Below are 16,002 nucleotides of genomic sequence, written 5' to 3' on the forward strand. Positions count from 1 at the left end.
GCGAGCTCAAGCCTATTCTACTGGCTACACAGGAGGCTGAGATCTAAGAATTGTGATTTGAAGTCAGCCCAGCCAGGAAAGTTTGAAAACCCTCATCTTAAATTAACCACCAAGGAAGCCCAAAGTGGAGATGTGGCTCAAGTGCTAGAGTACTAGCCTTGAATACAAAAGCTCAATGATAGTGCCCAGGCCCTGAGTTCAAGGCCCAAGACCAGCACATACCACCACACTCACACATATGCACACACATACACACACACACACAAGCCTAAAGGAACTTCACTCCATCAAGTCAGAAATTACCTTAGGGAGGCCACTTTATAATACTGGTCCGGACAATGAAAGGTAGAATTATAAAATGAAGGATTGTTTATGCTGAAGACTGTTCACAATATTTTCACATGGAGACCAGGGTTGTCACAGGATACTTGGGTGTTTACATGGCATTTCAGTTCTCCCTCCCCAATAATCACTAATCTCAAGCATCTCTGGTTCCTAACTACACTTTAATCAGTCACCAAATCTTTGCTTCTTCCTTCATGAAAAATATGATAGGATTAAATATGAATATATAATAGACTTCTAAGTTCTATATACTTTACAATTAAATACCTGGAAAAGGCTTCAAAGGCCTTTTTTCCCTTTTATTTCTTTCCTGTTTGTTTGCTTGCTTGATTGCTTGCTTGTTTCAGCAATACTAGATAGTGATTGAACTCATCCTCAAAGTTCACCCTACCTACTCAGGAGGCTGAGATCTGAGGATCAAGGTTCAAAGCCAGCCTGGGCACAAAAGGACCTGTTCTCCAGTGAACAGCCTAGACCTGCAGATAAATAGAAAGCTATCTCACAAGTCTGATTTACTGATTAGTGGCCCTTCCATGCTGATATGCACAATTATCTTGGTGCTGTCAATCTTAAGCAAAGACTCCTTAAAAGTAGCTTTCTCAAGCCGGGTGCTGTGGCTCAGGCCTGTAAACCTAGCTACTTAGGAGACTGAGATCTGAGGATCAAGGTTCAAAGCCATCCCAGGCACAAAAGGACCTGAGACTCTTATCTCTAATTAACCCCTAGATAATGGAAGTGGGGCTTGGTTCAAGGGTAAGGTGTAGCCTTGAGCAAGAGCTCAGGGGCAGTGCCCAGATCGAGATCAAGTCCCAAGACCCACAAAAAAAAAAAAAAAAGAAGTAGCCTTCTCTGTGCTCTGTATTAAAATTAAAAAGAGCTTAAGCTCTTTATTCACAGAGACCACATTTTAAACCTTAACTCTGTTAAGGTTTATGACCTGGAAGTCAAGTCCCCTTGCCTATCCATTTGTACTATGAATCTACTTTATAAGCCAGTGCAGTGGCTCACACCTGTAATCCTAAACTACTCAGGAGGTTGAGATCTGAGAATCGCTGTTCACATCCAGCCAGGGCACTAAAGAACCTGAGACTCTTATCTCCAATAGAAAAGGGGACAGTGGGGCTGTCGCTCTAGAGGTAGCCTTGAGCTGAATAGCTCAGGGACAGTGTCCAGGCCCAGAGTTCAAGCTCCATGACCCACAAAAAAAGAAAGAAAGAAAGAGAGAGAGAGAGAGAGAGAGAGAGAGAGAGAGAGAGAGAGAGAGGAGAGAGGAAGAAAGAAAGAAAGAAAGAAAGAAAGAAAGAAAGAAAGAAAGAAAGAAAGAAAGAAAGAAAGAAAGAAGGGAGGGAGGGAGGGAGGGAGGGAGGGAGGGAGGGAGGGAGGGAGGGAGGGAGGGAAGGAAGGAAGGAAGGAAGGAAGGAAGGAAGGAAGGAAGGAAGGAGATCTACTTCATAAGTTGATCATGTGTAATAAGTGATATAAAGAAAATGAAAAGTCTCTAGCACTGAGCCATGTTATTTTCCCTTGTATGTTCCCTTCTCCTGTTTCCTAGTAGGTTTAGCACAACAACAGAATGCCCTGTAGATGTTCTCTTGATTCAGGAATTATTAGTCAATTCATTTCCACAGGTGCAGGGTCCTAGCAATAAGTTGAATCCTCTTTTCTTTCTTGGAGGAAGCAAATGTCTGTGGCTTGAGATTCTGAGACTAATAAAAGAGTTGGCATTATGTGAAGATACCTCTGGCTCTGCGTCAGCTCATTATCACGCCACACAGAAAAGGTTCTTTGGCCTTTTTGGCAAGAATGTGAAACATGAGGGCCGGGAGTTTGGCCTAGTGGTTAAAGTGCTTGCCTAGCATGCATGAAGACCCGGGTTCGATTCCTTGGTACCACATACATAGAAAAAAGCCAGAAATGGTGCTGAGGCTCAAGTGGTAGAGCTCTAGCCTTGAGAAAGTCCAAGGACAGTGCTCAGGCCCTGAGCTCAAGCCCAGGACTGGCAAAAAAAAAAAAAAGAATGTGAAACATGAGAAACTTTTATATACCACAAGTAGAAATGCTAAAGAGAACAAATGATCAACTTGAATATACTGGAAAACATTTTTTTTTTGCCAGCCAGTCCTGGGGCTTGAACTCAGGGCCTGAGCACTGTTCTTGGACACTTTTTGTTCAAGGCTAGTGTTCTGCCACTTGAGCCACAGTGCCACTTCCAGCTTTTTCTGAGTATGTGATACTGAGGAATTGAACCCAGGGTTTTGTGTATGCTAGGTGAGCACTCTACCTCTAGGCTACGCTCCCTTCCCAATATGGATAAATTTTACAAATATAATAGAGTACATAATATGCTTCTTCTTTTTCTCTTTTTGGTGTCTGTGTGCGCGCGTGCGTGCGTGTGCATGCGTGTGCGTGCACGTGCATGCGCACATAAGCAAGTCCTGGGCCTTGAACTCAGGGTTTGGGGGTTTTCCCTGTGCTCAAGGCTAGCACTCTACCATTTGTGCTACAGCTCCATTTCTGGCTTTTTTTTTTTTTTTTGCCAGTCCTGGGCCATGAACTCGAGTCCTGAGCATTGTCCTTGGGCTTTCTCAATGCTAGAGCTGTACCACTGGAGCCATAACACCATTTCCAGCATTTTTTCTATATATGTGGTACCAAGGAATCGAACCTGAGTCTTCGTGCATGCTAGGCAAGCACTCTACCACTAGGCAAACTCCAGGCCCCCATTTCTGGCTGTTTGATAATTCATTGGAGATAAGAGTCACCAGCTTTCCTGTACCAAGTGGCTGTTCAAATTGTGATCCTAAGATTTTAATCTCTTGAGTAGCTAGGGTTATAGGCACAAGCCACTGATGCCCCACGATGTTTCTTTCTCCTTCTGTCTGTCTGTCTGTCTCCTGTCTCTTTCTCTCTCTCTTCTCTGTCTCTGTCTCTTCCCTCCCTCCCCCTTCTCCCCCCCCTTTCCTGCCCTGGGACTTGAACTCAGGGCATGAGCTCTGTCTCTGAGCCTCTCTGTGCTCAAGGCTAGCATTCTACCACTTGAACTGCTTCTAGCTTTTTCTGTTTATGTGGTGTTAGGGAATTGAACTCAGGGCTTCATGCATGCTAAACAAGCACTCTACCACTAAGCTACATTCCCAGTCTTCTCTAGGTAATATTTAGTCCTTATGGAAGGTTATAGGTATGACCTAGAAGAGAACATAAGGAACACTTCTGGAATGTTGTTAATGTGTTATGTATAATGAAAAATTTACTTTAAAGTACATAGATAACCAATGAATGGATCAAGAAAAATTATATATATATATGTATATATACATAAACACATATACACCTACACTGCAATTTTATTCCTCTATCAGGAGACATGATATTAGGTCATTTGCACAGAAATAGAAAGAACTGGAAAATAATGTTGAGTGCAGTAAGTCAGGCTCAGAGAAATAAAAGGTATGTGTTTTCTTTCATATGTGAAAGTTAGACCTAAAATAGAGACATATATGAAAACCCATAGAACAAAACTGACTAGTGTATGGTATTCACAGAATAGGTTTCCTGGTATGATTCCTTTGCACAACTAACAGTTGAACAAAATGAACACTGAATGTCTGAGGGGTGTGGAGGTTTAAGGGGCGGGGGTTGGATGCATGGAGAGAGGATTGGGGCAATGGGACTAGGGAACTTGAGACGGATGAGGATGGGGTAGATGGTGGGAAGGACAGTGATGGAGGAGTGACACTGATCAAGATGTATTGCGCACATAAATGAACATGTTAAATTAAAACCTCTGTGCAACTATTTGAAGATAAGAAAAAAGACAAAGGATGGCAATTGGCACTAGGGTACACTTGCATAGGAAGACTATTTCCTAATGTTCTGTAGCACAGTAAGGTAACTATGGTTGACAACAATAAATTAAATATGTCAAAATAGCCATTAGAGGTGTTGGAGGTGTAGCTCAGGCATGAACATTTGCTTAGTATTCAGGAGGCCTTGGGTTTCTACACACACACACACACACACACACACACACACACTCACACACAGCTAGTACAGCAGATCTTAAGTGTTTCTAGCACAAAATGATGTATGTATGAGGAGATAATGGCCAATTAAAATATTACACTGTAGTTCATAAATGTGTATAATTACTTTATCAATTAAAATGCATTTAAAAAATAATATAACCAGGCTCTAGGTGGCTCACACCTGTAATCCTACCTACTCAAAATCTGAGAATCACAGTTCAAAGCCAGCCCTGGCAGTCTGTGAGACTCTTAACTCCAATAAAAAACTCAGAAAAGGCTAGAAGTGGCGCTAAGGCTCAAGAGGTAGTGCCAGCCTTGAGCAAGAGAAGTTCAGGTACAGTGCCCAGGCCCAAGCGCCAGGATACACACACACAAATAAAATAAAAGAAATTAAGCCGGGTACGGTGACTCATACCTATAATCCTAGCTACGCAGGAGGCTGAGACCTAAGGATCTTGGTTCAAAGCCATCTCAGGCAATATAAAGCCAAGAGACTCTTATCTCCAATTAATCACTAGGAAACCGGAAGTGGGGCTGTGGCTCAAGGGTAGTGTAGTAGCCTTGAGCTGAACAGCTCAGGGACAATGCCCAGGCCACAGTTCAAGCCCCATGATCCAAAATAAATAAATAAATAAATAATAATAAAAAGCACCATTAAAAAGTGTAGAGGGCTGGGAGCATGGCCTAATGATAGAGTACTGGCAAAAAATATATATCATCCAGCCTTTACATTTTTTTTTTTTTGCTAGTCCTGGGCTTGAACTCAGGGCCTATGCACTATCCTTGAGCTTTCTCAAGGCTAGCACTCTACGTTTGAGCCACAGCACCACTTCTGGCTTTTTCTGTGTATGTGGTACCAAGGAATCAAACTCAGGGACTCTTCATGCATGCTAGCAAGCATTCTACCACTAGACCACACTCCCACTCTAAGGTAAGATGATTTTAAAACTCAAGCTTTTGGAAGTCATCTTTTCCAATCACTTCATTAAAGAAAATTACTAAATAACTTGCTCAAAATAATTCAATCAAATTATAGAGCCTAATCTATTGCTTTGATAAGCCTCCTAATTTCTAGTCAAGTGTTCCTCCTGCAGACCCATTCCGATTCATCTAGTTAGTGTGTCTTTCCCTGTTGTCTTCCAGAGGTCACGGCTCAAAATCTGACACATCATAAATCTCCTTAGTATGATTATAGTCTCTTTTTCTTCCTAAAAGTTTGCGTGGGAGGAGAGATCAGAAGAGATACTCTCCATTTTAACCACATATATCAAACACTTAAAACGCTGGTGGGAGCATCTAGAAACAACTCTGGGTCTGTTTCTCCATCATTAGATACTTTGATGTGTTAATTGCAGTATCCCATAGTATGGCCTGCTCCAAAATACAGGCTGATTTCGGAGCCCCCGAGTTAAAAAGAAAAAAATGGCAGTTAGGTTTCTGAGAGTTGGAAAGAAAACTTTCTACTTTATCTTTGGCCTATGGGAAAAGTGAGCTCTTCTGTCCTCTTGTGACACAGGATGAGAATGAGAATGACTAGACCTCATTCCTACCCCACTGCCAGGTGGCAGCACTGTCACATGGCATCTAAAGAGAATTTTAAATAGAATAACAAGGTAAATGGTCCATCACCAGGAAGCAAAGAATCTTGTAATTGTGTTGAGGAAATAGTAAATAAAAATTATGAAACCAAGGAAGGTAAAGACACGGTTTAATTCTTGTGTAGCCACCTCCTGTGCCAAGAGAAATAGGCAACTATAGCACATGGGAGAGGGAGCAACAATATCAACAAAGGTTTGCTCTGAAACTTAATGCCCAATACTTCCTTTTATCTTTCCACATGTCAACCAACATGTTGATTTTCAGTGACATCTTTTCCTTTTACATTTATTTCCCCAGTCACTTTAGCCCAGATGTCAAGTTCTGTATGTCCGAAAACAGGGTGATATTTAACTTATTATAATTAGATTCAAATTTCATGAGTGGAAAATCCTTTAAACCAGACCCCTTTTACTTAATAACTTATTCATTAAGTTGTTTGGTTTTTGAGATAATAGGATGTCACTATGAAGCCAAAACAGGCCTTGAATTTCAATGCTGGAATTACAGGAGTGAACCACCAAGCCATCCCCAAGTTTTCTTCGTATTATCATCAATCAGTTTTAGCCTCTAGCTAAATCCTCAGGGTCTGAAATTTGAGTATATTTACAGACGTAGAGACTTTGGACTTAGGCAAATATCTGAGAAGATCTTCATGTGTCTTCAACCAAAAAGCCTTTAGAATTTGGAATGACGATACACACCTGTAATCTCAGCACTTAGGAGACAGAGGCAAAGGGATCATGAGTTACAGGTCAACCCAGCCTACATAATGAGATCCTCTGTACACAAAAAAAATTCTGTAGATCTTTGTATGAGGTTTTCTTTGCTAAAAATATCTATCTTTGGGGGCTGGGAATGTGGCTCAGTGTTAGAGTGCTTACCTAGCATGCATGTGGCCCTGTGTTCAATTCCTCAGTACCACACAAACAGAAAAGGTTGGAAGTGGATCAAGTGGTAGAGTGCTAGCCTTGAGCCAAAGAAGCTCAGAGACAGTGCCCAGATCCTGAGGTCAAGGCCCAGGACTGAAAAAAAAAAGTGTGCAAAGAGTGTTCAAACTAACATGGATACCATTTTGGTCTTCAGACTAATTGTTGCACCTTATGATTCCAAGAAAGGTAAACTCTTTTCTAGGCTAATGTAAAAAAATTTTCAGAGAAGCTTACTAGCTATTGGGATTTCTTCCAACATATCTGGATGTACTGAGTCTCCCACAAGTAAAACTTTCTAGGAGTTATTTCTTGTATCCTCGTCTTTAAACAAGACTGCAACTTTAGCCAGAGAGAAAGCTATCTATTTCATAATCAGGTGTTTTCAGAGAATATGAGGCATTCTTCTTTCCTAGTCATATGACTAATAATTTAAAAGTCCTGGCTGGAAACATGGCTTAGTGGTAAAGTGTTTGCCTAGCATGAATGAAGCTGTGGGTTTGATTTCTCGTTACCTCATAAACAGAAAAAGCCAGAGTGGGGCTGTGGCTGAGATCTGAGGATCACAGTTTAAAGCCAGCCTGGGCAGAAAAGTCTATGCTGGGGATCTCCAATTAATCAGCAAAAAGCTGGAACTAGAGGTGTGGCTCAAGTAGTACAGCCTTGAGTGAAAAAGCAAAGCGACAGTAAGGCTCTGAGTTCACACCCCAGTACTGCCACCAGAAAAATTTATAATTTCAGAGTTCTCTAAATGCTACATTTCTAAAATTAGCTAGTCAGCATTAAGGTAAAATAGCATAAGATGCAGAAATAAGTGTAATAAAGTATAAGTAACTATGATCTCTTTTTCTGTGAAAAACTATATTGTAATAATAAACTTTTGAAGAGTCTCCTTAGTATCGCAGGTAGATAGAACAGGATGGAGAAGAAAAAATAAGCTTTTTTTTTTTAAGAAATAAGATGGTTAGTCTTTCATTAATTTAGGAACTTTACTTAACTCTTTTCGCTTTTTTTCTCCTAAAAGTGATACGTTGGTACTCAGTTTCCTTTATAATAAGCTAACTTCTTATACACAATTGGCTGTATGTTTAAAAGTCTTTTTTAGGAAGGGTTTGATTTCCCCAGTTGCAAGTTGAATGAGCAAGAATTTCATTCTTTTGCATTCTCCTCCCGTGCCCAGAATTCTAATGAGTAAATACTGGGTAAAGTCTTGTCCCCTTTCCACCCAGACTTTGGAGATAGCAGCTGCCAAGTGGAACAATTGCTTGGGTTTTTCCGAAAGGATGTGAGAAGCATCAGGAATTTGTTAATACAGGTTAAGGAATGAACCCTTTCTGCAAAATCATCTTGCCATTCCAATAATTCTTTTTTTTTTTTTTTTTTGGTTGTGGGATCTGAACTCTGGACCTGGGCATTGTCCCTGAGTTCTTCAACTCAAAGTTACCACCCTACCTCTTGAACCACTTTCTAGGGGTCAATTGGAGATAAGACTCTCACAGACTTTAGAGTCCTAGCTGGCTTTGAACCACAATCCTCAGATCTCAGCCTCCTGACTAGTTAGGATTACAAGAGTGAGTCACCGCGCTTGGCTTCCAATATTTCTTTATCTATTGAAAATGCCTTGTCTACCCACTTCTTAACCTAGATCTTTAATATACTATTTTAACACACACACAGGCGTGCATACACACACACACACACACACACACACACACACACACACACACCCCTGTTGGGATTAGGGAAACTAATTTTTAAATTATCTTTTGCCTAATATAGGCCTATAGAAATCAAGCAGATGGAAAGAAAGAGGAGGCAGTGCCTAGCTCTCTCTGCCTTAAACTATCTATGAGCATTTCTCTATACTGAGTTTATTGAAGTCAACTTTCTCCATGGGACTCATGGTAGGAAGAAATTTTAAAAAAAGAAAAAAGCAGGACTTGAACATTTGATACCAGAAATATTTACTAAAGAGGAGGTGAACTAAAAGAAAGGAAATCACCTGCAGAGTTTTTTGTTTTGTTTTGTTTTGTCAGCCCTGGGGCTTGAACTCAGGGCCTGAGCACTGTGTTTGGGCTTTTCTCAAGGCCACCACTTGAATCATAACACCACTTCCGGCTTTTCTGTTTGTGGTACCAAGGAATTGAACCCTGGTCTTTGTACATGCTAGACAAGCACTCTACCCCTAGGCCACACTCTCAGCCCACCTGTGGAGTTTAACAAGGATCATGAAGGGGAGGGGATTAGTGAGGCACGGTTGGATAGAGGCCTGGCTGTAGTTTTCTGTTTGACTTTTCCTCCAGAAACTTACACAGAAGCCAAAATGGCCACCCGTGATCCAAAACTGTACGATGGCTACCCTACTGTGCCTTAGTTCTGGGAGCAAAGTGAAAATCAACCTCATTTATTCAGAGAGAAAGCCAGAGGTTGAACATATTCTGAAGAACCTCAGAATCACTGCTGTACCCCAAAGCGATAGCTCTGACATCCCCAGCTGTCACTCAACCCTGGAAACCAAGTTTTAGATTGGATCCTTTTTAATATGCAAAGGTGAGAGCCAAAAGGGAGACAGATAGAGGTAGGTACTGTTAGTTGAAATCCTTAATGGCAGCTGGTGCTGTGTGGCAGTAAAAGCCACAAGGAAATTAATTATCCTAAATCATTCTGTCTTGTAAATCTATGTCCTCTTTGAAAATCAGTTTTCTAATTTCTAAGATCTCTTTTGGCACTGGCATTCTGTGATGTTCATATGATCTTAACTTCTGATGAGTCTTTGATTTTTCTTGAAAAATTTCATTTTGAGCGTGCACAGTAAGGCATTCAAACAGCACAGGAGTGTGTAGAGAAAAGTAAGTCTCCTTCCTTTGCCTGTCTCTGTATCCTCCAGTTCTTGAGTCTCAGGTCCTTTTGTGCCTGGGCTGGCTTTGAACCTTGATCCTCAGATCTCAGCCTCCTGAGTAGGTAGGATTATAGGTATGAGCCACCGTGCCCAGTTCAACTTACTATATTTCTTGCAGGGATGGGATAGTCCAAGCATGTATGTCATATATTTTGATTTTTTTTTTGTTTTTTTTTTTTTGCCAGTCCTGGGCTTGAGCTCAGGGCCTGAGCACTGTCCTTGGACTTTCTCAAGGCTAGAGCTCTACCACTTGAGCCTCAGCACCACTTCCGGCTTTTTTCTATATGTGGTACCGAGGAATCGAACCCGGGTCTTCATGCATGATAGGCAAGCACTTTAACCACCAGGCCAAACTCCGGCCCCAATATATTTTGAAAGTATAAATGAGGGTGGGAATGTGGCTTAATGGTAGAGTGCTTGCCTAGCATATACGAAGAGCCGGGGTTCCATTGCTCAGTACCACATAAACATAAAAGGCCAGAAGTGGTGCTGTGATGATGGACTCAAGTGGTAGAGTGTAGCCTTGAGCAAAAGTTCAGAGCCTAAGAGCTCAGGGACAGTGCCCAGGCCCTGAGTAGTTTAAGCCTCAGGACCACCACCATTACCAACCCCAACAAAAAAAACCCTGAAGTCCTGCCAGGCATTCCCACCGATACTCCTAGCTACCCAGAAGGCTGAGCTCTACAGAATCCAAGTTTGATGCCAGCACAGACAGAAATGTCCGTTATACTTTATCTCCAAAATAACCTTCAAAAAAACAAGGCTGGAGGTGGCTCAGGCTGTGTAGTGCCAGCCTAACAAAAGTAAGGCACAAACACTAGTGAAAAGGGGGAAAGAAAAACCACAAAATTCCTTAAACTGGCCTGCTAGGCCTTCCACCGGTTTCCTCTAGATCTTCACGTTCTGAAACTGCCTCCCCAGACTGCTTACTCCAGGATGTTTCATTGACCTCTTTCTACTCTGCTACTCCTCTACTGTAGCTTTGAAGCCTACTCTCATTGCCTTTCCCCCAAAGGCAGTACTTTCCAGGCTTCTGCTTGGGAAAACCCATCACTTCCTTCAAGACTCGCTTTAATGTCACCTAACCTATGTTGTAGGCTACCAATTCTTCTTTTTGTGCATTGTGAAACTTGAACTCTGGGATTGGCAATGTCCCTAAATCCTTCAGTAGACTGCCAATTATTGATAATCTGTGCTCCTCAGACTACTTACTTATTTTTGTCTGGTTTTAGTAGCATTCATCCCTCCTAATATAAAACATAGTTACTGTATTCATTGTAGTTTGCTTCCTCTGTTCTGCCCCACAATTCCCCCTCCTCTTCTTGGCTTACTCCCTTGGGAGAGTCGTCAGATTATCCAACTGATATATACAAATGAAGCAGTTTCTGGGTTGTATACCTTATGCAAACATGTACACAAACATGTATAAGGAATCCATGTGTGAACATTTGCTGATTGAATGAAACTGAATACATGAAGCTTGGTAGGGGGTAGTTCCCTTTTGTTTTCTTCAGTCTCCTTCCAGAATAATTTACTTACAACGATAATTCTTTCACATTACATTTCATGTTCTTCCTTGGACTTTGGAGTCGCCTCTATTAAAAAAAAAGAAACTTTCAACGGTGTTACACCCTTCCATCTTTATTATTATTATGACCTTAAGAATAATAGGCAAACAAGATAAGGTTTATTTCTTTACACGGATCCTAAGCTAGTGAAAGGCTTTTATGAGATTCAGTATCTCTGTGCTCATTTATTCTTGGCAGTATTTAATACCTACATCCTAAACCTATGAACACTCAGGTCACTGGAGCCACAATTAAAAGCTTAATATCAGAAGTGACTGCAAGGTATGTTCTTGTAATCCAGGCTACTTGGGGAGACAGAAACAGGAAGAAGTTGAGTTGGAGGCTTATTAGGGCAAAATTAATGACACCTTATCTCAAAAATCAAATAAAGGAGCTAAAGACTTGGATAGAACAGGTTCAAATACTTGCCTTGCTATTCAACCTTTAATACCTAACACATCCACATCCACATTCACACACACACACACACACACACACACACACACACACACACAATTTAATATCAGGTCTTCCTGCATGCTAGGCAAGCACTCTACCACTAGGCCAAACTCTGAGCCCAACTTCACCTTTTTATCACTCTCCTTAACCCCTCTTCCCTTCTTAAAACAGTTTTAACAGGTTTCAAAGTTCTGTTTTCATATGTGCACATAAATTATTTTTGAGACTATTCACCCTCCATCTTCTCCTTTTGTTCAGGACAGATAGTTCTAAAGAAGCTTAGAAAATATTCAGACGTTTATCCATCACTAAAGTAAGCAACATTCATGTTCCTCCTTTCAGGGTCAATGTCACGGAGGAGCTAGAAAGCTGTGTCAATGCCAGCAGTTATAGAGAAGGCAAAGGCAGTGGGGCCTGCAATCTGGAACCAGTGAGTGCCAACTTGCCCCTCAGCCTGGAAAGGCAAGTGTTTATGTCATTTGTTGGGAAAAAAAAAAAAAACAAAGCAGGGTTAACATATAAGTGCTTGAAGGTAACAGGTTGCTTCACTTATAAAACAAATGTGGATAATTCTTTTTACTGCCAGGAAACAGGTATCTATCGGTACAGTAACCTTGAGTGAAAAAGCTCAAGGACAGAACCCCAGCCCTTTGTTCAAGCCTCAAGACTGTTACAAAAAAAGCAAAAATAGGGCCAGGAGTTTGGCCTAGTGGTAGAGTGCTTGCCCAGCATGCACAAAGACTCGGGTTTGATTCCTCGGTACCACATACGTAGAAAAAAGCCAGAAGTGGTGCTGAGGCTCAAGTGGTAGAGTGCTAGCCTTGAGGAAGTCCAAGGACAGTGCTCAGGCCCTGAAGAAAAAAAAAGACCAGGGTTTGATTCCCTGGTACCACATACACAGAAAAAAGCCTGAAGTGGTGCAGTGGCTCAAGTGGTAGAGCCCTAACCTTGAGGAAAGGCCCAATGACAGGCCCTGAGTTCAAGCCCTCAAAACAGAAGCTTTAAAAAAAAAAACTTTCCAAATATAAGTTGCTCATAGTTACTAAAGAGAAACAAATCTACCAGAGCCTATACCATAATTGCTCATAATTCTTCAGTTCATCTTTCTAGATTTATTTTGGAGGTAGAGTACTGAAACATGAACTCACAGCTTTCTCCTCCACCATTTAAGTCCTGCTCTAAGCTCTACATTCATACTTTTGTCTTAGACTCTTTTGTTTTCTTTTGTCCTTCATTCCACCACATTTTCCCTTTTTTCTCAGTCAAATGACCTAACTTACAAATCATCCAAAATTTACCTTTATTTGAATTTCTAAGAGGTGTGGATCTATGCATATATTGAAACCTCAGGTCTCAGAAGGCTTTCCTTCTCCCTAACACATTCTATGCAGCTCAGATTTAGTTTTGGAACTTGCACTGGATTTGTGTGAATTCATGCCACCTAGTGGCTGAAATTATAAATTACATCCTCTAAAAAAGGGGGGGGGGATATAAATGAATAAATGTAACAGATAAATCACAACAAATGTGAAGTGTGTATTGCTGAGCCAATGGCAGAAGGAATCATTCATACCAGCCAACCTTTGTCCTAGTTAAGTTCCACTTAACTAGAACTTTAAATAGGATGAAGAATGATGTTAGGAGGTTTGGCATGACATCTACACAGAATAAAATGATACACAGACTCTTCAAGTATCCATTCAGGTCAGTACTTCCCCCTAATGTATAGGAAAATAATTATAAGCAGTGCAGACTAAGCTGGGTGTGGTGGCTCACACCTTTAACCCTAGCTACTCAGGAGGCTGAGATCTGAGGATCAAGGTTCAAAGCCAGCCAGGCCACAAAAGGACCTGAGACTTTTATTTCCAATTAACCTCTAGAAAACGGGAACTAGGGCTTGGCTAAAGGGTAGGGCAGTAGTCTTGAGCTGAAGAGCACAGGGACAACCAGTGCCCATTATCCACAAAACAAAAAAACAGTGCAGACTCTTGGTTAAAGTTCTTATTGCCCTCTTTTTATTTTTAGCCAATCTTGGAGCTTGAACTCTGGGCCTGGGCGCTGTCCCTGTGCTCCTTTGCTCAAGGCTGTTGCTCTATCAGTGAGCCACAATGCACTTTCAACTTTTTCTGTGATTAATTGGAGATAAGGGTTTCACAAACTAGGGGGGCGCTGGTGTCTCACACCTTGCTGTATTCCTAGCTGTTCAGGAGGCTGAAATCTGAGGATCATAGTTTGAAAGTCAGCTGAGCAGGAAAGCCCATGAGACTCTTATCTCCGATAAATCATTCAGAAAAAGCCTGTAGTGGTGTTATGTCAAGTGATACAGTGCTAGCCTTGAGCACAAAGAGGCTCAGGAACAGTACCCAGGCCCTGAGTTCAAGCTCTAAGACTGGCACCCCCCCCCCCCAAGTCTCATAGACTTTCTTGCCCAGACTGGCTTTTAGTAATAATCCTCAAATCTCAGCCTCCTGAACAGCTAGGAACACAGGTGTGAGACACCAGCAGCCAGCTTGTTTGGTTCTTAACTAAATTGTTAATCTTTTTGGTGAGTTGTAATCTTGGGTATACTCCTGAATATTAAGCCCTTATCTGTAATGCAGGTTACAATCCCATGTAATTTCTTCTTTTTCTCTCCAGCCCTGGGGCTTGAACTCTGGGCCTGAGCACTGTCCTTGGGCTTTCTTAAGGCTCTGCCACTTGAGCCACAGCACCACTTCCGGCTTTTTTCTATGTATGAGGTACTGAGGAATTGAACCAGGATCTTTTTTTTTTTTTCCCAGTCCTGGGCTTAAGCTCAGGGCCTGAGCACTGTCCTTGGATTTTTCTCAAGGCTAGAGCTCTACCACTTGAGCCTCAGCACCACTTTCAGCTTTTTTTCTAAGTGTATGGTACCAAGGAATCAAACCCGGGTCTTCAGGCATGCTAGGCAAGCCACTAAGCCAAACTCTAGGCTGCTCCAATGTAATTTTTTATGTACATGGTAGGAAAGAATTGAACCCGGATCTTTGTGAATACTAGACAAGCACTCTACCAATAGGCCAAGCTCCCAGCCGTCCAATGTAATTTTCTAACATAATATTCCTCAGAATTTAGGTTTACAGCTGCTTATTCTGAGGTGCTAGAAAACCCACTGGGTTGCAATAATTTGTTTTTATCTTGTCATCTATGCTTTTTTTTTTTTTTGCCGGTCCTGGGCTTGGGCTCAGGGCCTGGACTTATCTCAAGTCTAGAGCTCTACCACTTGAGCCTCAGCACCACTTCTGGCTCCCCCGCCTCATGTATTTGGTACCAAGGAATTGAACCCGGGTCTTCATGCATGCTAGGCAAGCACTCTACTACAAGGCCAAACTCCCAGCCCTTCTATGTTGTTTTAAAAAGCTATCAATGCTTATGCCTAAAAGTCCTGCAAAACCAAACGTATTTAGGAAAACTTCAAGAACTCTCAATTTGTTTTTGCAATTTATTCTTTGTTTTCTTTTTTTTTTTCATCTCTCTCTTTCTCCTCTCTCCTTCCTTCCTTCTTTCTTTCATTTTGTTTTTAGTGGTTCAAGGGGCTTGAACTCGGCCTGGGTGCTGTTCCTGAGCTCTTCAGCTCAAGGCTACTACCCTACCCCTGGGCCTGGGCATTGTCCCTGAGCTTCTCTGCTCTAGGCTACAGTTCTACCCTTGAGCCAAGCTCTACTTCCCATTTTCTACTGGCTTTGAACCTTGATCCTCAGATTCCAGCCTCCTGAGTAGCGAGAATTACAGGTGTGAGCCACCACACCCAACTTCTGCTTTTATTTTTAATTTACTATGCTTATAGGATACAAAGTGATATTCTAATACACATATACAGTATGTAGTGAGCAAATCAAACCAATTTGTTTATTTGATTTTTTTGTTTTGTTTTGTTTTTTATCAGTCATAGGGCTTGAACTCTGGTCCTGGACACTGTCCCTGAGCGCTTCAGCTCAACTGCCTTACCCCTTGAGCCACAGCACCACTTCTGGTTTTCTGGTGATTAATTGGAGGTAAGAGTCTTAGGGTCTTCTTAGTGCTTGGCTGGCATTGAACCTTGATCCTCAGATCTCAGCCTCCTGAGTAGCTAGGATTACAGGCATGAGCCACTACACCCAGCTTATATCACCTTCCTTGAGTCTATTAGGGGCTTAAAGTGGAAGAAACATATATGGAGAATC

The 16,002-nt window shown here is 41.7% G+C and overlaps 2 protein-coding genes across 3 annotated transcripts in view; one reads left to right on the top strand and one right to left on the bottom strand.

Annotated features, from left to right (window-relative positions):
* Positions 1-16,002, bottom strand: part of Acaca (acetyl-CoA carboxylase alpha) — a 251,719-nt gene that overhangs the window by 232,613 nt on the left and 3,104 nt on the right. The window lies entirely within an intron of this gene.
* On the top strand, positions 7,030-9,420 carry C17H17orf78 (chromosome 17 C17orf78 homolog). Its single transcript, XM_090351461.1, has 3 exons — positions 7,030-7,084; positions 8,125-8,210; positions 9,199-9,420. Exons 1-3 carry the CDS (start codon positions 7,030-7,032, stop codon positions 9,418-9,420), a joined length of 363 nt encoding a protein of 120 aa, XP_090207587.1.

Source organism: Megascapheus bottae, chromosome 17, assembly GCF_031878675.1.
Source record: "Megascapheus bottae isolate mThoBot1 chromosome 17, mThoBot2.hap1, whole genome shotgun sequence".
Classification (NCBI taxonomy): domain Eukaryota; kingdom Metazoa; phylum Chordata; class Mammalia; order Rodentia; family Geomyidae; genus Megascapheus; species Megascapheus bottae.